The sequence below is a fragment of the Dermacentor albipictus genome, chromosome 1 (assembly GCF_038994185.2).
Source record: "Dermacentor albipictus isolate Rhodes 1998 colony chromosome 1, USDA_Dalb.pri_finalv2, whole genome shotgun sequence".
Taxonomy (NCBI): Eukaryota; Metazoa; Arthropoda; class Arachnida; order Ixodida; family Ixodidae; genus Dermacentor; species Dermacentor albipictus.
The window spans coordinates 270,028,350-270,051,902 of NC_091821.1; the positions used below are offsets into that span (position 1 = coordinate 270,028,350).

At 43.5% G+C, this 23,553-nt stretch overlaps 1 protein-coding gene across 1 annotated transcript in view; it reads right to left on the reverse strand.

Moving 5' to 3' along the window:
• The window catches only part of Mitofilin (inner membrane mitochondrial protein mitofilin), a 119,131-nt gene that overhangs the window by 29,667 nt on the left and 65,911 nt on the right, over positions 1-23,553 (reverse strand). Inside the window, exon 11 of the mRNA XM_065449568.1 lies at positions 11,180-11,271. Within this exon, the coding sequence (XP_065305640.1) occupies positions 11,180-11,271 (92 nt within the window). The remainder of the gene's footprint in view (positions 1-11,179; positions 11,272-23,553) is intronic.

The following is a 23,553-nucleotide window of genomic DNA, read 5'->3' on the forward strand; positions in this document are numbered from 1 at the left end:
TCTAGAGCAGAATCCATACTTTGCCTCTCTTCAAGTGGCAGCAGCACTGAGAAGCGGTTAACAAAGGTGAGAACCTGTGTTTTCACAAATTATCATTGGCTTTGGATTTGAATACAGGCCAACACATTCAGCGTTCTCAAGATGGCACCATGAATATGCAAGATGCAGCAATTATAGAGGTTCCATAAAACAAGACTCATTGCATTGCAAGTTTGGACACAGAATATGGAAAATCGTAGAAATAAAGGTGTCAAAACAGTATCGTAAAAATGTGCGGAAAATGATGCACTTTACAATAAAATTGTAAAAATTGGTAGGTACACAATCACTATGTCAAGGGCCATTCCACAACATGAGTGCCTTCCTACATTTGTCTGCAAAAAATATTTAAACTTTTATATGTTCGTCATGATCATGGAAAAGCAAATCGGTTAATTCTCACTTTACAGAATCTCGTCAAACTATCTGGAATGTGCGGAGGTTTCAGATAAGCTTGAGATAGGCATATTTTGTATTTTGAATGATCGATACATCGCAATATTTCGCTATCCCCTTTGAACCTGATATACCCGGGATTTACTTTAATAAAGCCACTTTGAATACGAAAATACCCCCAGTATATCCAATATCTGTTATAAGCATACAAGCCAATAATGGTGCAAGAACAAAAACTAAGAGTGCGCAAATAACAAATTTGCAATTTTGAAGTGAATTCAAATAATGAAAACCAAGTGCAAATTGATTCGAACATTTTTCTGAATATTATTCAAATATGAATACAAACGTTCTTTTTCACCAACCAGAGGTACGAAAAATAACAAACAAAAAGAAAAAGTTTATTGCACAGCAAATAATGTATGACGTAGTAGTTCTGCGGAAACCCGCAAGGTGGAGAGAGGTAATGAATTAAAGGAAAATCAGACATCCACCCATTCGTAGCAATTGCTACAAAGGAAACCCCGGAAAGGCGGTGGTCCCGGGTTCGAGTCTCGGACCAGGACGAATTTTTCTTCAACTCTGAGGCTTTTCTTTCGAGGAACCTGTTTGGGTTTCCTTTGTAGCAATTGCTACGAACGGGTGGATGTCTGATTTTTCCCTTTATTCAGCAAATAATGTAGTGGGAAATTGCATTTTGTGGTGAACAAAATTCTCTACTACAACAATTTTTCTGGACAGCATCAGAACTGAAGTTATTTAATGACGTCATGAAGGAAGGATAGCTGCTTGACATGTTCGAGGAGCAGCAACTCTTCTGCATGTCACAATTGCTTCAGACATCGAAAAGAGCCACGTGCTAAACACACTAGTGTCTGGTATTGGCAGGTATCTCTTCGCAAGCCAAGCCAACAGTGGGGGGCACCACGCTCGCACCAACCCTCAAACAGATCTTTTTGGCTCGAAATTTCATAAGGCGCATACTTTTCAACCTGTCCGTGTGGCAGTCAAAATTGCTGTTGGTTGATTAGCTTATTAAAGTCTTCCCACACTGCTGACGTGGAAGGAGCATTTTCAGGTGCTCTCGTTGTTGAAGACATACAAGGTGCTACCCAAAAGTTTCGAGAATTCAATCATTAAGAAAAAAAAAGTGTTCACCATAGAACTGTCTCCTACAAAGAAGTCCTCTTGAGAGTGTATACACCGATCCCAACGTTTTTGTCACGATGCCATGCATTTGCGGTACTCTCCAGGCGATGGTGTGTTGAGGGCCGTCTGCGATTTTAACTGGATCTCTTGAACAGTGTGGAACCGATGTCCTTTCAGTCTCAACTTCAACTTTGGGAACAAGAAAAAGTCACAAGGGGCGAAGTCAGTTGAACAGGGTGGGTGCAGAAGCACTGCGATTCATTTGGAAGCCAGGAACTGTCAAACAATGAGTGATGTGTGAGCGGGTGCGTGGTCATGATGAAGAAGCCAGTTGTTCTTCCACTTCTCTGGACGTTTGTGATGAATGCTCTCTTAAGCGCCTCAAATGTCACACTAAAGCTCGCTATTTGCGTTTTGTCCAGGAGGTACGAATTCCTTGTGGACAATTTCATGTAGGTCAAAAAAAGAATAATGAGCATGGGCTTGCCATGACATGCTTTTTTCAGCCACGGGGAATTTGGCGACTTCCATTGTGACGACTGCTGTTTAGTTTCAGGACTGTAGCCACAAACTCATGTCTCATCCCCAATTATTACACTGGACAAGAATGTAGGATTGTCTCTGGCTCATTCCTTCAGCTCCGTACAGACAGAAACACTGTGCAGTTTCTGTTCATCACTGAGAAGTCATGGCACGAATTTTGCAGCAAAGCGCCTGATGTTCAAAACAACCAACAAAATTCACTGAGCTGTGCTGTATGATTACCCTACAATGTCGCAAGCATCCTTTATAGTTAGCCTGCAATTTCCAAGGATAACCTTACAAACTTCAGCTATCATTTCCAGGGTTTTGATCGTTGATGGGCGTCCAGAACGTTCGTCATCATCAACAGACATTCAACCCTCTTTCAAGCATTTATACCATAAGAACGTCATACTTTGGCTCAAGGCGTCGACTCTAAAGGTGTCCTCTAGCATACGATGAGTTTCTGCTGCAGTTTTGCTAAGTTTAAAGCAAAACTTGATGCAAATCCTTTGCTCCTTGATGTCTGCCATATTGGTTGCTAAGAAATTCACCGCCAAATCAGTGAAACATTGTGTAGTAAAACAACACTTCGCAAAACAATACTTCTTAAAGCAAGTTGTTCAGCATACTGATCTACAAGGCATACTGCTAGCTACATCTAGCAGTGAAAATGTGTACCACTCAGTTTGTCTGAGCTTTTCAAATTCCTGGAACCTTTGGGTAGCACCTCATATCTGGGTGTCTAGGTGTTAAAATGTTTCTTCTTTAAAGTGAGTTTCTGAACCCAGTTTGCCATTGAAGCATCCTGGTGGTGCAGATCTACTTTAGAATGAGGGTCTAAAACCATTGCCAAGCTTGCTACTTAGTAAAATTTATAGTTTGGAAACATTTAGCCAGATTAGTAAAAACCACAGGAATTTCCACAGGATTCTAGGTCCGGGTGAGTGCGCAGGGTAGAATTTTGGTGATTCTACATACACATGCCATTAAATCGTTTAAAAGGATAAATCAGTAAGCAGCTGCATCTCACAATCTGACAAAAACACGATTAAGATTCACAGATGTCATGCTGTCTTTGCTTACCTTGGATTTTGCATGATACTTTAATTGTAAAGGCATTATTACAGGATATAGTTATGTGAGTTTGTGCAGTAATGAATGTAATTGCCAACTCATTAGCAGCATTGGTTCTGCCTTGTTTGGCAAGACGTATGCCTCGTGATATTTGTGTGCACACTTGATTGGCAGTGAACATGCAAGAACCGCCTGCAATCGAAAGGATGCTACCATTCGCACCAAGGGATGCAGTTTCCACTAGGTGGTTGGTGTTGTCCAGATGCATGAAGAGGCAGCACAGTTTGGATGCTTGAGCTGATAGTGTTGGGTAGCCATAAGCACCGGCTGTGGCCCCGTAACAATGCATCACACTTTTGATATGCTTCACTGCTTCACTGCAAATATGCTTCCCCGCAATGCAGTCTTTATGTTTCGCCCATAACACGGCTATACAGCGACCAAGGTGACTTGAAGAACCGAGAACCGCAATTTTTAGCAGGTAAGAATATTTAGAACAGTAAAAGTGGCTTTCGAATCGAATTGAATGCTAACTGATTTAAACTGAACATTCGAAGTTTCGAATATTTGCACGCTGCCACAAAAGCCAATCAGGTCTATGGGAAAAAAACATAAGTGGGTCGCCTCCGTGAGTCATCAAAGGGTCTTCTGTGGATTTTGATGAACGGTCGACGTCTTACCATGCCGGTAGAACAACAATAAATTGCATACACGGGCACTGCACCACCGCAAATATTCAACCGTGTGATTCGTGCTATTGTGCGAGGTTGGCAGGCAGGCTTGTCGACTGTCGTCCAACTAAGCCAAGTTGCTGGCCCAAATACATCCGCCGCCAACAGACTTTTCAGATATAAAAGGAACTATGCATGAATTCGTAATCCGCTACACTACGACCATCAGCCTATTCCTTGCATCTGATTTCACACTTTATCTCAGATAGGGTGTATGAGTGTGCACATATGGCAGCGAGCTTATTGCGATGGCATGTCACCAGTCAATCCGCCAACTGCACTGCTTAGGCCACTAGGTCTAACCATCTTTGCTTCGCCAGGAGTCAGCAACCAAAGTTGTGGTTTCGTGCCTGTTGACATGGGGGTAACTTGTTCACAGACACCACTGTTTGTGGCATCGCGCACATGGCTCATGGCTTAACACTATACAGCGCCCGAAATTTTGCTTATTGGCATTATACATTGGTGCAAGAGGCTGGTGGTTTTACCGCAGGAATCTTGTGATTTGAAAAATCAGGCGTCTGAAAAATTGGTTGACGGCTTGTACAGTCCATCCCAGATATATCGAATTCGAAAGGACCCCGAAGTAGTTCGATATGCTGTTAAACCTTCATATAACGAAGTCGGTAAAATAGGCAACTTGCTTCAATATATTGAAATTTGATAGAAATTCAACCTTTTATAGGAATAAGTAAAGTCGCTGATGAATTTTTCTTACATGGAGGGGGCCACAAAATTTTCCAAGTAATCACGCGATCGGAAAAGCAATCTTGAAAGAGAAAAAATTTGTTTTGTTGAATTTGAGAGTCGGCAGCAAAAGATACGGTTTCATACCGTGTCAACAATACAGAGATTTAGCTTGTCCAGTATTTGGGCAAACACAGGCGAAGTGGACATCAGGACAGAGGTGTAAACGTGAGCGGCCTGCATTGTGCAGCCCCCTGGTGGCACAGAGCTCAAACAGACAAGAACAGCTAATATTGCAGTAACCAAGTGTATTCTACTTCGCTGCTGGTGTATATTTTCAGCAGTGGCGTAATCATGTTGCTGCCGAAAATTTACCCCCACAGCAAAGTGAAATACACTTGGTTACTGCAATATTAGCTGTTCTTGCCTGTTTGAGCTCTGCGCCACCAGGTGGCTGTACAATGCAGGCCGCCCACGTTTATGCCTCCACCATTCCACCCCAATGCCCAGTCCGCCTGCATTTACCCAAATAAAGGACAAGCTAAAACTCTAATATCTTCACAATGGCAGTATGAAGCGAAGCCACGCTTTCGCGTCCATTCCACCGCCTTGGCTGGTTGATAGCGTTACCTGCAGTGGGGAATGAATGCTTTAACTGCCTCTCGATGTGATGAATCTCCGAAACTAGAGATTATGCAACATCCAGTACTAAACGCATAGGAAGACAGTGCACATGATGCCATGCCATTTCGACACGCCCACATTTTGCACTCGCGGCAGATTACCTCTAAAACAGGGCGAGCAGGCTGAGTATACCCTCCCCTTCCCTCCTCCTCCACCTCGTGCATGATTCATCGCGTTACTGCGAGCTCGCTCCCCTCCCCCCTTTTCCCATACTCGCACAGGAAGACAGCGCTCATCAAGCTACCGTCCTTCTGGGCTCACCCTCGCACGCTTTCACCCGCACCCAAAGCATACAGAGGGTGAGGAGTGATAGGGTTTTATCACACTTGGACTTTATTTGAAACATGATGCTAATCCACTTCAACAGTCATTCTTGGTCGCGCGGCGTGCAATTTGAGAGGTGCGTTTGCAAGCAGCCGCTTGTAATTACACCATTACACCATCTCTATCCTCAGAAGTTTCTATTTATTGTCTCTGTATTACTTCTGCGGTGGCAGTGTAATTTCGTAACATTGAAATCTTGTATAAACACACTTTGTTACATTGAAGTTCTACATATATGGTGTTTTATGGACAAGAAGTTATAAAATGTTAACCACTTTCTTATATCAAGAATTTCGTTATATTGAAGTTCTGTTATATCAAGATCTATTCATACTCGCGTCTGGTTCAGCCGGACCGCTTGTTTCGCACTATCGTCTGCTTGCGTCAGCTCTCGCTCGCACTTATTTCGGTTGGCTCGGTTCAGACTCGATCGCATTTGTCTTTTTACAATGACGACTCTAAACCGAGATGTCCCGATGGAAAAGTTGTTGAAGACCGTGGACCATAATCGATTCTGTACGACAAGACAGACCCTGAATACAAAGACGTAAAGGCGACACCCAGTATCTCATTCTCCTTGTTTTTTGAACGTGGCAATGACATAACAGAAGGGAGCACACCAACATATTTATGATCAGTGGCAACTAATTTGTCATCTTGATAAGACATGACTCGCGTTAAGAATGCAGGAAAAAGAACGTAAACACAGCACCGATCTGTTAGCAGGCAAACGAAAAAGCACGCGAGCACGCTAAGGGAAGCAGCCGCGGAGGCCCAGTCCGGCCTTGGCAACTTTGCTGCTTCGGTGGCATTCTGAGGTGGCAGAGGTAGTTAGTGCCATCTATCAACCTGGCGGGAAAGCAAATCCATTTTCCTCCCGCCCTCCCTCACAACTACGCTCCCCTTGCTCTCCTTCTGAACTTTCTTGTAACTCCCTCACCTTTGACGGGCTCCGTGCGCATGCACACTCACGCCGGCGCCACCAACACCGGTGGCCTGGTGCCAGCTTAGCACGCTCCCTGAAGTTTCACTTTCTGCTGTTATCAGGAAGTGAGTGTTGGGTAACATGGGCAGTTTCGTAGTCCTCGCTCACTGCGTGCTTGCATGCCACGGTTTCACGACTTGCACCGTTCGTGCATTGTGCTACGGTGCACGAATACTTCAAGAACAAGTTCTTCCTTTCATTAGAATTTCTTTAATTTCGAACAAATTGTCAGGCCCCTTCAAGTTCTAATTATTCAGATTCGACTAATTTGTGGGCACTGGCTACGTGCACGAAGCGTGGTAGCCATAGTGCCCAAGATTTACAGTGCTGAGCGATGCAATGCAAATTTTGGATGCTGTGAGCCACAATGATGCATTGCTCTCTGCGCGATCTGCACTGCACATGCTTGTGCTCATAAATGTGCTATTATAGCCCGGCCTTCTTGTAATTTGCTGAATTTGTTTATGAGTGCTTACTGATAAGATACAGTCGCCAACTGATTTTCCAGACTCCAAAAATTCGGACATGCTCGATTATTCGGTCTGCTTCGTGGCACCGCCATTTTCACCATAGACCATAATGTATAACAACTGCCGAAAGTTCGGACACCTTGCAACCTCTTGTCTGGTTTTTCGGACACTCCTTGAGCCAACTTGATCGAGAGCACCATGCACAGACTCTGACCGGTGCATGGTTTGACTTGCTGAATGCCATTTTTGTTTTGAACAGAGCCTCCTGGCTGCCCCACGAAGTGGCGCTACTGCAAATCCCCGCTCATCATCATCGTTTCTGCATGGTTCTATGGAGTGGCCAAAGCAGTTCCGGTCTCAGCTTAGTAAGCCACGTCAAGACAATCCAGCAGCTGATTGGTTTCTACTTCGTGCACGACGCTGCACATAGGCCACGTTTTTTGTTTGTGCGACTGGTGTCGGTGTGACGGCATGGTAGTGTTTGCTTTGTGTGCTGTGTCGAGGTATGAATGATCCAACGTGGCATACGGAAACATCGCGTCAAGTGTCTAATGACGCCGACAGTGCCCATGCAGACTGCGCTGGGGAATGCCAGCAAGTGCTGGGAGGCCTAAGATTTGTCGCCTTCCGATGTGCTCCCTACTGACGCGGAAAATGTGCTGCTGAGACCTGCGTAGTGGTTGCATTGCGATTCTGGACACCGTCTCATTTAACAGTTTCACAGGTGCTGATACTGCTGTACTGACATGCGCAGAACTCGACGACGGCGAGATCATTCGTCCGGCTTCTGCTGCACCGCCGGACGAATGACGCACCATGTGCTACGCTGCCGTCGCATGCGAAGCATGTACAAGCAGTGACTGTGCTTTCAGCCGCCTATAGTGACCGTACGACCCTCTCCAAGATTCAGGCTTATCTGATTGCGCGTAAATGGAACAGCATGCCACGGTGCATTCACAATTTCTTCAAGCCTACTGTCGACCCCGAATAAGTTCGTGGAAATATATGATTTCATATTTTTTTCTTAATCTGCTTTTTTTGGACACCTGTTTATTTGGACATTTCTGCAGTCCCCGTAAGGTCCGAATAAACAGTCGGCGACTGTACTATACACCAGAAGTGCTGTGGGAATTTCTGAAGTTATTTCTACTGTTGAAACTTTAAACCTCGAATTAATGAAATTCACAATTTAAGGAAGTTTTTGCTGCAAGTACAACTTCGTTATATCGAGGCATGGCTGCATTTTACCGAGATGTTAGGACAGCCTTTTTACTGCACCTAGCATGGCCGAATTAAGCTTAATAAGTGTTGCAGGGGCCCCTCTAAAAGGACTGCCTACCGTTCAGAACATGCCTTTGGGTTGTGGTGGGAATGAGAAGTTTGTGTGTCATATCAATAGAAACAGCATGCTTGCATCCGATAAACAAGAAATTACATTTTTAATTTGGCTCTGAAAGTGGTGGAAGAATGACATGTGGTGTTCCTCAATAGTGCAACCATTCCGTGTACTGTCACATAACCAAAAAGCTGCACAGGGAGAGTTAGAGGTAGCATTGTGCTTGAGCTTCTCAGACGGCGTTCTAAATATACATGGGCCAGACTAATGTGGATGTGACATACGCGGGTGTATCAAAATTTCAGGCACCCTTAAAAGCTGTAACAAGCCGTGTAGGACCTGTAATGACCGCATACGCATCACTACGATGCCAGTAAAAAGGCGCACCAGTACAATGACATCACTTGCAGCTTTAAGCACCGATATTGAGAATATTCAAAGGGACACTAAAAGCAAATACTAAGTCGATGTGGCCTACTTTAATACCATTCCAGAAACCTCGCAACGCTTGCTTCGTGCCAAGAGACTTAGTTTACGAGAAAATTGCATCCGAAGTGTCCGAATACCTTTTATGAAATTCAAATCTCCCACCACCTAACCGGGGGAGTGGTGACGTTGCATACTACATCACCACCCTTTGCTGCCGTCGGTGAGTAAAATGGCGTCTGACAGACAGTGGTACTGAGCCAAGACTAAGCGGTGCATTCACCACTGCAGCTGCAGGTCAAGTGGTGTAGACTGTTCAGGCATCTCATGACGTCACATGGAAGTTGAATTCTCTGCTACTTGCACTTTTTGCTAGTTTTGTGAGCCAGCAAAACCAGAGCAGCACTAAGTGATAATGAAACTACTGACACACGAAAGCGTGGGCAGCGCGGAGTCGAGCGACAACAAAACCTTTCTAAAGCCCGCATCATTGCCAAGGGTAATTTCAATGACTTATTTTTTCTAAAAATAAAATAGAACTGGACATGTAGAATTTTATTTTGTCTTACAATACAATACAAGTATGTTTTTACTAGGGACGGAGTAACTGTGGAGTGCTTTTGTCTTCGGGCAAGTGCTTGAATGTCCCTGACGAGTCTCTAATTATGTACTGCATTTACCTCAATTTCTCTATCATTAAGACTCTGTTCGCGATAATATTCATGTCTTAGAGATTCTCGAGCCCTAATCTATTACTTTAGCTTGACTTAATATTTGCCTTTAGTGTCCCTTTAAGATGAAAGGCACGAGCTGTGAACATTAGGATTGATTAAATTTGCTTGCGGGCTGTCATTCTCTAACTTCTATAGAATAATTTGGTCGGGAACTTAAGACCTGGTAGTAGCAACTTTAGCTATTCTATTCACAGTATTCACATAAGTATTCACAGTGTAGCAATATAACTGACATATAAGGCATGAATAAGCATATGGCATACCTGTACCTTAATACTGAGTGTTTCAGTGAACACTTCAAAATGTTTTTAAAAATTGCCTGTGGCAGATAATACATTTCTAGTCTATGAGCTGGCCTACACGAAGAGGCAGACAATAATTGCACAAAACATTGAAGTGCATAATTGACTAATTAACAAAATTTCACTAATTCAATTCTTAACTCATTGCCTTATGGCACATATTGCAATAATTTACAAATTCTAGCGGGTGAGACTGCAAGGCACATCCACTTGAAAGGAATTCTGTGTATGACAACCATGTGCGACATATATGCCGTCAAAACTGGGGTAAAAATGCACTGTCCATTCCACTTACTTTCTCAACAAAATGTCGTTTTATTCATTAAAGCACAAAAGTAACTGGGACGCCAATGCATTTCTCCGCAAGTTTGGGAATTAATACCTTGAAACTGGTGTCATCCTGAGAATTCATTCCAAATAGATCTGCTTTGCGAACTCCCTGGCTAGAATTTATAAATTGCAATATGTGCCGTAAGGTAATTATGATTGAACACTTAATTTGAAAATGTTCTTAATTAGTAGATTAGTTTGATTTTTTGTTCAAGTAACGTCGGCCTCTTCGAGCAGACCAGCTCATGGGCTAGAATTGCGATTTCTGCCACGGGCAAAGTTTTTGAAAGTGTTCGCGGAAATACCTAATATACGCGAAGCCGCATGATGACGCCGATGGCATAAAATTCCCTTGGAGTGTCCATATAAGTGCTATCGCAATAAAATTTCTATTGGCTTTACAGAGAAACCACTGCATGCTTAGACATTTAGAATGGCAGGCTTTTTATTACACTACATTATAGAAGGTCCTTGAACAATGGCAGACAGTACCTTTTAAGAAACCTCAGTAATGGTACAATGTAAAATTAAAAATTAAATTATGGGGTTTTACATGCCAAAACGACTTTCTGATTATGAGGCACGCCGTAGGGGAGGACTACGGAAATTTCGACCACCTGGGGTTCTTTAACGTGCACCTAAATCTAAGCACACGGGTGTTTTCGCATTTCGCCCCCATCAAAATGCGGCCGCCATGGCCGGGATTCGATCCCGCGACCTCGTTCTCAGCAGCCCAACACCATAGCCACTGAGCAACCACGGTGGGTGGTACAACGTAAGTACATACTAGTAATAAATTAAGGCATGCATACATACAATCAGAAGATGTGGGCAACTCCATCAACCTTGAAAAAAAAATAGAAAATCCTAGTCACCACTAACTTCCTGAACCTTTCTGGTGTTTCATCATGATCATCAGCCTGCTAATGTCCACTGTCGGACGAGGTTCTGCATTCAGTACCACATGAACACATCTGCAAAAGTCACCTGCATTTTGACATGAGCCTTGGTCAAGTTCTCTATTTTCCGGTGGGCATGAGCAAGTAGCAAATTCAGTTCATCTTCAGACAGCTTCTGCCCTGTTTGAAAGAAGAACACATCAGTTTTTATTGCACATATACACACAAACATACAAAAAAATTTGAATCTGAGCAGTAAGCCACCCTTCTTATATACTAGTGTAAGAGTCGCAAAAGTATTCACATGAAAATCGGTAACAAGAAATGAGGCCAAACAATTTGAAATGGCAACATAGGCCACCAGTCAACATAGAACTTGCATATGGTGTTGGCTCATCTGTGCGAAACAAAACTATGCTGGAGCTATGACACATGCCATAGTGAAGGGCTATGGATTAACTTTGACCACAAGGGACTACTGAAATTTAAGCTTACGCGCAGTTTTGCATTCCGCTCAATTTGGAATGCAGCCACAGATGTTGGGAATTCGGCTATTTATAAGGCCTTCTCTACTCTATAATTAAAGAAGAAAAAGGAATTAGGGGAAAAGAAAAAGTAACCAGCATCGGCAATCAAGCCCACACATTTTGAGTGGGAGGTAGAGATGGTACTACTGTCCTAAAGCCTAACAAAAGATGGCGGCTTTCTGGTGGACGTTCTGAGAAGTTGTAAGGCACGGCCAATTGCCTCCGCAACTTTTTCCCAGACCTTGGCTTGTTAGGATATTTTCCTGCTACCATTCTGGGCAAATTATTCACTAAACCTGGCTCTCTGATAAATGCGGGTCCTGCAGTTGCCGCTAAATGAGCATTTTTTATTGTTCCTTTTTTTTAAACAGCAGGTGATCGCTGTGTCGACCAAGGAGGTTGGTGTTGACATTGACATACAACGCTCGCATCTTCTACAATGTGCCATCACTACAACTACAGATTACCGTATTTACTCGCATAATGATCACACTTTTTTGTCAGAAATATTGACGCAAAATCAGGGGTGCGATCATTACACGGGTTAAATTTCCTGCGAAAAGAAAAAAAAATTTTTTTTCGGCCCGCGTTTCCTGCGGGACACCAAAACGAAAATGGCGGCCAGCGGAGCAAGCTGAATGCACCGAACGCGATTTCTTTTTCTTCTTCTGAGTACATTACGTGCATTGCAACAGTTTCTTCGGTATCAGTAATGAATAACATTGTTAATATCGGCAAGTTTGCGGCACTAACGCAGCCATGTCCACTTTGAGGGGAGAGAAACAGATGGGCGCGCTTAGCTGCCAGTGACATAGAAACACATGGCCGGCATGCTGTGGAAACTGCAACATCTGTCTTCCCTACTATCCTAATATGGCACGTTTCCGCTAAGGGTGGGTGAATATCTTAGCTGTGTTACAAGCGTCTGCGTATGAATAGGGTACACTTTTAACGTATCAGTGTAAATGTGGCTACTATCGTTGCCGCTCGTGATTTGTTGCGTGCCCACGAGTGCAGATGAGAAGAATCGAAAGGTGCCTTTTTTTGTAGTTGACCACAACCATTATAAAGCCTACACATAATAAAGGCAAGTTTGGTTGCAGTATTTTTTAGTCATGGAAGTGTGGAAAGTGATGAAAGTAATGAAATCAGACATCTACTTAAGAATGTTTGGTGCGTGCAGACCACTTGGTTTGTCTTGAGGAGTCGTTCGCATAGTATTCGACAGATGTTAAGCACGATCGTTATTAGCTAGACTTGGCACACGACATATCGCTGCAGCAAGTTCGGGGTGTGATCATTAAATGGGAAATAAAAAAATCGAATTTTGACGACAAAATTCAGGGGTGTGGTCATTATGCGAGTGCGACCATTATGCGAGTAAATACAGTAATCTCTGCACACAGCTGCAGTGCAAGACGAGTGCAATACAGCATTTCCCCTATTTTCACTGAGAATCCCTCTATGCCCCCCATCAGCTGCCATCGCCATAGCTGTAGCAGACAATCCCCATTCTCGGGCAGAAGTGAGCCATTCGTCTGAAGAAATGCATATGTATTTATTGCATTTGTGTATTTATTATTAAGGGTACTCAAATTTCTATGCATATGTATCCTATTAAAAATAGGCTTCATGAAGCAATAAGCGTCTAGCATTCCGAAGACGTTGCATGGGTAGCCAATCAGAAAGCTCACCCAACTGACATGAGAGACACCCGCTACGTAGCAGGGGACGGGGCGGCTGAAAACTCAGGGGAGTAGCACCACTGCGATCGGTAGCGAGGCACATTTTTAAAAACTTGCAATAAATTACAAGTTTTATGGAGAGCTTTTAAATATGTCTCTCAATATTCAGAAAGATGTACCCTAATGAATCAGTACTTTTGTACACAATCCTCGAAATTGTTTCAGGGTCCCTTTAACTACCAGTGAACAGAGAATTTAATGTACCATACGGTGGTTTATTGTGGAGGAAGACAAGGCATAACAACCAGTCCGTAAAAATAAAATTTAATGAATAAAATTAGCATTTCTAAATGAATACAATTCGTAAGAAGGAAAAGTGGGCATGACATAGTTTCAGGTTCCACAAGTTCAAATTAACAAGTGTGTGTAACAAATTTATTTGTCAGTTACTTTGCAATCCTGGGTTAACCCACCCCTCCGGATGTGACCCACACTTTGAGAAACGGTACACTACAGGTAACTTTATATTATACAATAAATAAATAATAGCCACCGACATTCCAAGCATGTGAGGTAGAGAAGACATTAGGTAATTTAAATCATGGCACAAGTGTACTGCAGAAAAACACCTCACATATTACATTAACCAGTGGTTCTCAGTGATGGAAGTGATACTTGGTCTTTTGGAGCAGCTTTCGGAGCAGGAAAAATCACAGCTTCAAACAGAAACATATGCTTCTGGAGCAGAAAATTTACTGTTTGGAGCAAGAAAGGAATGCTTTGAAGCACGTACTAACTTACTGCACTGGTGCAAAGAGGAAGCTCTGTAAAGTTAGTATTTTCTGAAACATTCCATTAACCATGTATTATACAAGATGCAAGTATTTTTTCTTCAATTTGCTGTTCCATTTTATTGTGATATAAGAATATGAAGATAAACACAAACTTACTCCTAATTCACAGTTAATTCTGCATTTAAATAAAGAATTTAATAAATACAGTGAAACCTTGTTAAACCGTACCCATTTAAACAGTAGTTTCCTTTTAAAAGCAGTAAAGTCAAATCCCCGACTCAGCGACCATTGAACATAATGTGTTTTGTATCCACATAAACCGTACCAGCTTATTGCGTATGTATCGGTTAACACGTAGTGTTTCCACTTTTCGCGCGCAAACACAGCAGTGCGTCGTCTCCATCGGGTGGCCCGGCAGAACAAGCATCAGAGATCAGAACAACGGCCTCCAAGCGCCCTGTGCGTTTGTGCGTGAGGCGACATCAACATAAACATCATTTTGGTGCCGTGCCAGAAAGTGTTGTGGCGTCATGCAAACAAAGACTCGCATCATGTCGAAGCTCGGATAAAAAAAGACGCCAGCTGCTCTACATCTGTCGTGCTATCGAATGTGACACGAAGAAGCTGGCGCTGGCACGCGACAGGGATCTACTGTTGACCACGGTGTGTGGCATTTGGAATGCCCGACAGTGGCAGAAGCTGCTCGTTACATCAACCTCATGAATGCAATCGGCGCGATGAGAACAGCACCTCGCAATGAAAACGACGCCCCGCAACTTCTGCAGTGCTACCGGCCGCGTACATGGAGAACATGCAACGTCAATGAGGAATCTGCCATGCGAGTGTTGCCGAGAAGAGGGGGCTGACTGAAAGGCTGGCTCACAGCTTCAGTAAATTTGACGCCGCTGTCGTCACTGCTAGGCTGTGGCTGCATCAAATAAAAATAACTCATTTGTCCCGCCAATTGAATAAAAACTGTGTTTTTTTTCCTTTTCATCACACTCTCTCCGATTTCTGTTTTTGACAGGTAAGAGGGTGATCTCGTGCTATTTCAGTTAAGCAGCACTACCGTTTAGTACGTACTTTTTCCAAGCTCCGGCCAACTATGGTTTAACAAGGTTTCACTGTAATTTATTTTCATCACAAGGAACTGAGCCACCTACGGTGTCGATAGCCCATCACACTTTCACACACGCAGGCAGCACGGTCACAACTACGTAAATTGCAGTGTACATGTCATCAATGTGCCTTTACGTGTTAATTACCGCGCGCGAAATAAAATGTACAGTTCGTACACAGTTGGAGTGATCAGACAGTTGAGGCCAACAGCTAAAATTGTGCGGGCCCATACACAACCGGCATCGCCGTAGGGTAGGTACCTCACCGGCCCCATATATCATCCAGCCCAAGCGATCGCTTCTATTGCCACTCACGGCGACATAGAAATCTGGTGCAGTTTGTTTTTAACATGAATTAGTACTTAATAGAACAACATGAGACCAAATGTGCGAGTGTTTCGTAAAGCAGCGCCTAGTACTAAACAACTGGCGCGACCACCAACAACGATCTGACGGCATTTCGTCTTGCAAACGGAAAGCAAGCACCAATCAGCAAGGTGGCTTGAGTGGCTTGCAAGCACTATATTTCGTTTGCTATTTGCACGGACAAAACCAGTTCATTTGGGTCCACATTAATCGTGTTGTAAAAAATAAGCGCCCTATGACATCGCAGGCGCTGTCAGTCAGTGATTATTGCAGCGTCAGCGAAATAAGCCTACTATTTCTTTCGGCCAAATTTCGATGGAGGCGAAATGCAAGATCGTGCATTTGGTGCACGTCAAATTAGCCCAGGCAATCAAAATTATTAATGAGTTCCACACTACCGCGTGTCTCGTAATCAAATCGTGGCTTAGGCACCTCCCCCCCCAAAGCGCGATGAATGTAGGTGGAACCTATGGAATGGTGCTATGGGGCCCAGAATACTATAGAATACATCGACGGTGCCTACTCTTTGCTAACATGGTTAGGTCTATATGCTGTAGCTGTGATGGAAAGTGTGTAAGGGTGAGTCGCAAAAAAGTGTGGCTTGATGCGCGACGCCTTCTCGTGTGCACAAAGTATGTGTTCCGAATTTGGAGCAGGTGCGGGTCAGCGCAGACCTGGCACAATACCTGCCATAAACGACAATATTGTGCAGCATGTAGCATGATTTCCTTCGTGGTGCAGCTTGGCGCAATTGGCACAGCACATTTATCACTGGGTTCTCCATTTTCTTCGTACGGGGTGATCATTTTTAAGATTTACGAAAATTTAAAAGATCACCTGAGGCAGATAGCGTAATTCTAATCGTTGAGCTGGATTATTCAACGAGGGGGACATTACTAGAATGACATATATAAACACATATTTAACCCTTTCGCTGTCATGGACGTACCGGTACGTCATCGCGCTCCCCCCCCCCCAAGGTGTCACTGACGTACCGGTACGTTCTGTATCGTGCATTCGAAATTTCGTGCCAGAGCGCAAAGCTGGCACTCCTGGATTGGCCACGCTATCTGTTGACTCTTTCTACAAGTTCGTATATTCGCCCCGACCTGTGTTACTCCATGTATTGAAGAGTACGGCGCGACTGCCACTCCCCACTTTCTCTTTCCTGAGTGGCGCCGTGGCTCCGTGTTCGCTGTATCATGCGTCGTGCGTGTGTGGTTATGGGTTCAAGGGTTGTTCTGCCATCTCCGCTGGTTTGAAGGTTTTTATTTTTCTTCTGTTGGTGTGCCTGCTACGGCGCGTCAAGTTCAGGCGCACATGCCGTTGCCTCTCCGAAAAGAGTGACTTGTTGCTGCTTTCGCTCTCTCGCCGCACCCTCGCTTCCGACTTGCAGCAGTAAACGTAAAGCCCTTCGAACTTTGTTTAGCCTTTTTCCATCTCCCTCTGTCTCCTTGATCACGCAACGTCCCATTGCTCTCCGTTGTGCGGGCAACTGAAAGCACATCCTCCCTGCGCGCGGTTACTTTCGGATGGCTCAGCGCGCGGGACCTTCGTCTGCTCATTGGAGCGGTGGCTCAATTCCGATTCAGAATACGAGCCGAGCTCGTATTCGGACTCGAACAGAGTCGCATGCGAGGAAGAGGGTTCCGCATCGTCAGATTCGGATGTTGAACGAATTTTATAGTCAGGCTGATGATGATGATGATGTTTACTAACAACAGCTGCAGAACACTGAAATGTGCATATTGCATTGACTATGCTATTTGTATACCAATCATAATAAAAAATAAATTGCTACGTTCATTCCCTGTTATGCTCGTTCCCTGAAACCAAGCCGACACTGGGGGTGCATCACGGCTAGAAAGGTCCGACAGCGAAAGGGTTAACTAATTAACTTTTTAATTACGTACTTCACAGTACATATTGTGATTCAGGAATTGTAGCCGGTGAGTTTGCAAAACATCCAATTGAAACCAATTTCAAAGAGGACACCAGTTCCCAGATATTTTCCGAAGTGCGGGACAAAGTATGTGGGTGTTTCAGTCACTTTTGTGCTTCAATACGTGAAAGAGCATTTCATTAAAAAGTAAGTGTAACAACAGTGAATTTTTATGGCAAGTTGGATGGTGCATATCACCGAACTGGTGTCATCCTGGAAATTCATTCCAAGTGAATATGCCTTGCAAGCTAGTTTCACCAGCTACAATTTGTAAAGTGCATAAGTGTCAAAGTAATTATTTAGAAGTTAATTAGTTATTTTTTAAATTAGTTGAATACCGTATTTACTCGCATAATGATCGCACTCGCGTAATGATCGCACCCCTGAATTTTGTCGTCAAAATGCGATTTTTTTATTTCCCGTGTAATGATCGCACCCCAAACTTGCTGCAGCGATATGTCGTGTGCAGAGTCTAGCTAATAATGATCACGCTTACCATCTGTCGAATGCTATGCGAACGAATCTTCAAGACAAACCAAGCGGTTTGCACACACCAAACATTCTTAAGTAGATGCCTCATTTCATTACTTGCATCACTTTCCGCACTTCCATGACAAAAAGAGGTACAACCAAACTTGCCTTTATTATGTGTAGGCTTTATAATGGTTGCGGTCAACAACAACAACAACAACAAAAAAAGGCGCCGTTCGATTCTTTTTATCTGCACTCATGGGCATGCAACAAATCGCGAGCGGCAATAATAGTAGCCACGTTTACACTGATACGTTAAAGTGTACCTTATTCATACGCCAACGCTTGTAACACAGCTAAGGTATTCACCCACCTTTAGCGCAGACGTGCGGTATTAGGATAATAGTGAAGACAGATGCCGCAGTTTCCGCAGCATGCCCACCATGTGTTTCTATGTCACTGGCAGCTAAGCGCGCCTATCTGTTTCTGCCCCCTCAAAGCGGACATGGCTACGTTATTGCCGCAAACTTGCCGATATTAACAATATTATTCATCACTGATACGGAAGAAACTCTTTCGATGCACGTAATGTACTCGCGAGAAATAAAAAACGTGTTCGGCGTGTTCGGCTTGCTCCACCGGCCGCCATTTTTTTTTTTTTTTGGTGTCCCGCACCCACATCCCGCAGCAAACGCGGGACGAAATAATTTTTTTTTTTTTCGCAGGAAATTTAACCCACGTAATGATTGCACCTCTGAATTTGCGTCAATTTTTTCTGACAAAAAAGTGCGATCATTATGTGAGTAAATATGGTATGTTTTTTTATTTCTCTAGCAAGTGGTCTCCTACACTGAATAATCCAGCTCAAGGACTAGATTTATGTTATCTGCAAGGCAATTTTTAAAAGTTCAGTAAAATTTTAGAACGATCAGACCGCATAATACTACTAGCAAATAACTTTGTGACGATGAAATGAAAGCTAGAGGGGTGGAGCATCTGTATTTTCTTGGTGCACCAAGTAGTCCAACATCGTTTGACAGCGTTTCCGGTTTCATGTAGAAGATATTGAATCGGCATACAGCAATGGGAATGCCCGAAGTCATTTTGTAACAATTTTTGAAGCAGGTAAAATTTCATTCCAGAGCAGTTCAGCAAGCTGAAGCATGAAAATTTTAATTTAGTGCATTATTATGATTAAATGGGCTAACAGCTCCAAAGCTTGCATCCTGCAGCATTAAAGAAGTGTTGAAGGGCAGCTTTTGGGTATTTTTCATAGAATTTTTGTGCAGTCAACGACAAATTTTCCAGACACCCAGTTTTTCGGAAATTCCATTAATTTGTACGCCTTTGCAGTACCGCCACATGCCCCTTAGAGTTAATCTATAAGAACGTCTGAAATTTTGGATGCAAATGCCCTTTGGCGACCAATTTTCCGGACTTTAAGACCGCAGGTCCGAAACAGAATTAATCAAAGCCACCACTTCCGCCATTTTCATTATCTTGCTGCCCCAAACCGGCCCTCTCGCATGCAGATCTGCTGGCAGCCGTAGTCATAGAGCTTTATACAATAATTACTAGCGGGAACTCTGGTGCTAGTGTCTACGGGAGCTGCAATGGGAGAGGTTGAACCAGCATGAGAATTATGGGAAGTACATGGATTTACCTAAACTTCATCCTTCAGGCTTCAGTTTGTGAAGCCTGAAGGATTTGTGACTATATGAACTCGTCATTTTCAACAGTGTACTGCGTAATAAATAAATGAGCGATATTCAAATTGTCCAATGGCAGGATTCGAACCCAGGACCTCTAGCACAATATTGCAATATGTCGCACGTATCGACAAGTGACGTATAACACCCTTATGAATTTATCGCAGGCAAACCAGTGCCTTGAGGTGCTTGGCATGTTTCGATTTGGCCTCCTTGACAAGCTGAACCATTGCAATTAGCAGCGGTTGTGCATGTTTGCAGCGTCTTCTGCACTTAGAAAAGTATAGATTGCTCTGAAATTTACAACAATAAAGGCATCCGAAGCGTAATAAACGAATCCACAAGAACGTCTGAATCCACAAACACGAAGATCAGACAAATCCATGTACTTCCCATAATTCCCATGGTGGCTCAATGATTGCAGCACCAGAGTTTCCTCTAGTATACTGCAGGAAACTCCATGGCCATAGCCACCACTGCACCGTGGCAATGCTAAGCCTAGCTACTTAGACATTTGTTACCAAGCTTCTTGTTGTTCAGTGCAGAGTTTTCCATTTAAAGAATTCACCGCTGTCAGCAATGCCACCAATTCTGCCTCTGTAAACCTCACCAATGGCTTCTAAGCTTAAAAAGTAAAACGCATTGCATATACAGGTTCCTGAAAGTCAGCTTTGACTCAATACAGCAACGTTACGCGGCGAAGTATACGAAAAGCATTGTAGTGAAGCATATTAAGAGTGGAAAGGGGTAATTGTCGCGGGACAGTCTGCATTCCTTAAGGGGAGACATGGGTCTTCTGGCCCAAAAAATCCATAAAGAAATATACTTTTTGTAACAATTTTTTTCGCAATCTAGACGTCCTAGAGAATCTATTGCTGCAATAATAAAGCGATTTGATGAGTACTTATTTTGTTATTGCACTCTAAAGTCAACTTCATCACCGCTTTCGCTCGCAAACGCCCCTCGAAAAGAGGCGAATCCAATGCCTTCGTCTATGCCAACCGTTACCCGCAGCGCGGCCATTTTGGAATCATTCGAAAGGTGGATTCTTCTACACTCCGTTTTTAGCGAGAAGAGGGCACAAAGTCTGGCTCCTATGAAGGTACACGCTTTCGAAAAAGGGAGAATACTCGCACCGCATTGGCGCCTTTGTACCACATGGGGTAAATCCTGATCTCTGATTCGATGACCAGGAGTTTCGTTTCTCCCACAATGTAAGACGCCATGTTAGACCGCAGCCATGTTAGACATGGTTTGGACGCAGTCTAGTGTGCCGTGGCAACGCAACGAGGGCTGGTGGTCGACGGAAGTTCGCGACGGCTCATGCTTTCGGAAAAAAAACTCAAGCGACATTCTCGGATACCCCAAGTGGCGTTGGATGAAGCGGCAGTGACTGCGACCAGCACAGTGACATGCGCCAGCGAGCGAACGGCAGCTACCGAAGCTACAACCGTGCATGCGATGCCTGCGGCCAGCAGCACATCAAGGGCAACGCGCGTCGATACGCTTCTCATCACAGAAGCCGAACAAGTGGCAATTGAACGTCGCGCGGAGGAGGAACAACAGAAGCTGTTTTCGTTATCAGCTAACCGCCGAAGGCAGTCACTTATCGTAGATTCCCCGGAAGCGGCGACGAGTGGGACAACGTTTACGATTCTAAGCCTAGCGGCTCTAAATCACCTGCTTCGGTGCGCAAAATGCGAATCCTACCATGGCCCTTTGAGCATGTTAAAGGGCGACCGGGAATATAGAGTGGCCGTGAAACTAGTGGTGAACTGTGCCATTTACTGTGCCATTTGCAGTGACATAAGCACACTTGAGCCAAGGCAGCACAGCAGTTCAAAGATGTGCTGAAAAAGACCAGCACCGGCTAGTGGCGTCTGACAAGAAGCACGCCAGAGCAGAAAAGTTCACGCATGCCATAAAGAAGAGGCGCATGAAAGAGAGCGATGGTGATTATGTGCCTGGTGGCTTCTAGTGCAAGGTGGACTTGAATTTCTTGCTTTAATTGCTAAGAATAAATCTAGATCATGTCCTGGAACTTTGCTTTGCGTTTTCTCAAAAGCTGCATTTCTCCTATGACACGTGCTGTTGCCCACAGTGTCTTTTGATGCAATAGTCCGATTTCAATTATTCTTGTTGCATTCAAAAGCTTATGAGTTTCTACACACAATAAAACTAATAAAATATGCTATCCGTTATGCTGGAATTTTTTATGTGGCAATACAACAGATAACTTTGAGCTTCATAACTACAACATTAGATATCGCAATAACTTTTGTAACAACAGAGCTCAAATTACAATGATGGCCTAATTGTGATCTCTGATTGATCTAGAATGCGTACATATGAGGTGTGACACACAAAAAAACGAGACTGGTCCAATAACTTATTGTACTTACTAAATAAATTCTATGTGACATTATCACCTTAAAAACATTATCACCTTGAGGTTTTAGGAAGGCCCTTCAGGATATTCTCCATTTTTGCCTGAACCTCTTCAAATTAGGCAAAATGGCTTCCCTTTAAGCAAGATTTAACTTTAGGAAGCAAACCAAAGCTGCATATAGCCAAATCAGGTGAATAAGGAGGATGTTCCATCACAGTAATGTTTTTGCTGGTCAGAAACTGCTTGACAGATGGGGCCGTGTGAGCAGGTGCATTGTCCTGGTGCAACAGCCCTCCATCACTCAACTGTGACCTTTTTTTCCCAATTTTTTTCACGAAGTATTTTTAGTACTTCGATGTAGTAATGTTGATTAACAGTCTGACCACTGGGAACCCACTCAATCATTACAATTCCATTAATGTCGAAGAAGACAATTAACATTGGCTTGAATTTTGATTTTGACATGCATGCTTTTTTGGGTCTTGGGGATCCCGGAGACTCCCACTGCATTGACTGGTGCTTACTTTCTGGGTCATAGGTAAAAATACATGTCTCATCATATGTTACAACAGATTCCAACAAATTTGGCTCGTTTGCAATGCGTTCTAACATGTTCACACACACGTCTTTACGGCACTGTTTTTGGTCAATAGAGAGAACTTTTGGAACAACCTTAGCACAAATCTTCCTCATGTGTAATTCATCCGTTAAAATACATCGGACAGCTTCCTTATTCAAGTGAACCAACTCCGCCACTGCACGAACACTTAATCTTCGGTCACCACTGATCACATCACGAACTTTGGCAATGTTTTGGTCTGTAATCACTGACCTTGGGTGCCCAGCACGTTCATCATCGTCCACACTCTCCCTTCCCCCTGAAAACCACTTATGCCATTCAAACACACGTGCACGAGACAAAGTTACATCTCCATAAGCTTCGGTTATTATTTGAAATGTTTCCGTGGCTGATTTCTTAAGTTTCACAAGAAATTTGATGTTGATTCGCTGTTCGGTTTTTACATCAGACATTTTTCCGGCAGAATGCAGCTGCACATGTTCACTCAATGACGCAGCACTCCCAACTGGCGTGATCGGTTCCGTTGAAACTGGACTCATGAATAGAGGAGGTATGTGGGATTACGTCAGCAAAACAGTTGTTGCCAACTCAACTCTTTTTTCAAGCTACACACTTAGTCTCGTTTCTTTTGTGTCACACCTCGTATACATTTTTCGCTGATATTCAGTGCCAAATTGTTGAAAAGTTGGGCAAATTGATTTTCAGAAGGTATTATCTCAAAAACGACTTAAAATAAGAAAAGAATAGATTGCATATATGCTTCTAGTAGGCTAAAGTATACCTTGCCTGAAAATTTCATTTGTATATGACAAACATTAAAAAAAAACAAAAAACAGTGTCTCCCCTTATACATGTGTGCACCCGCCGTCTGCCGTCACAGT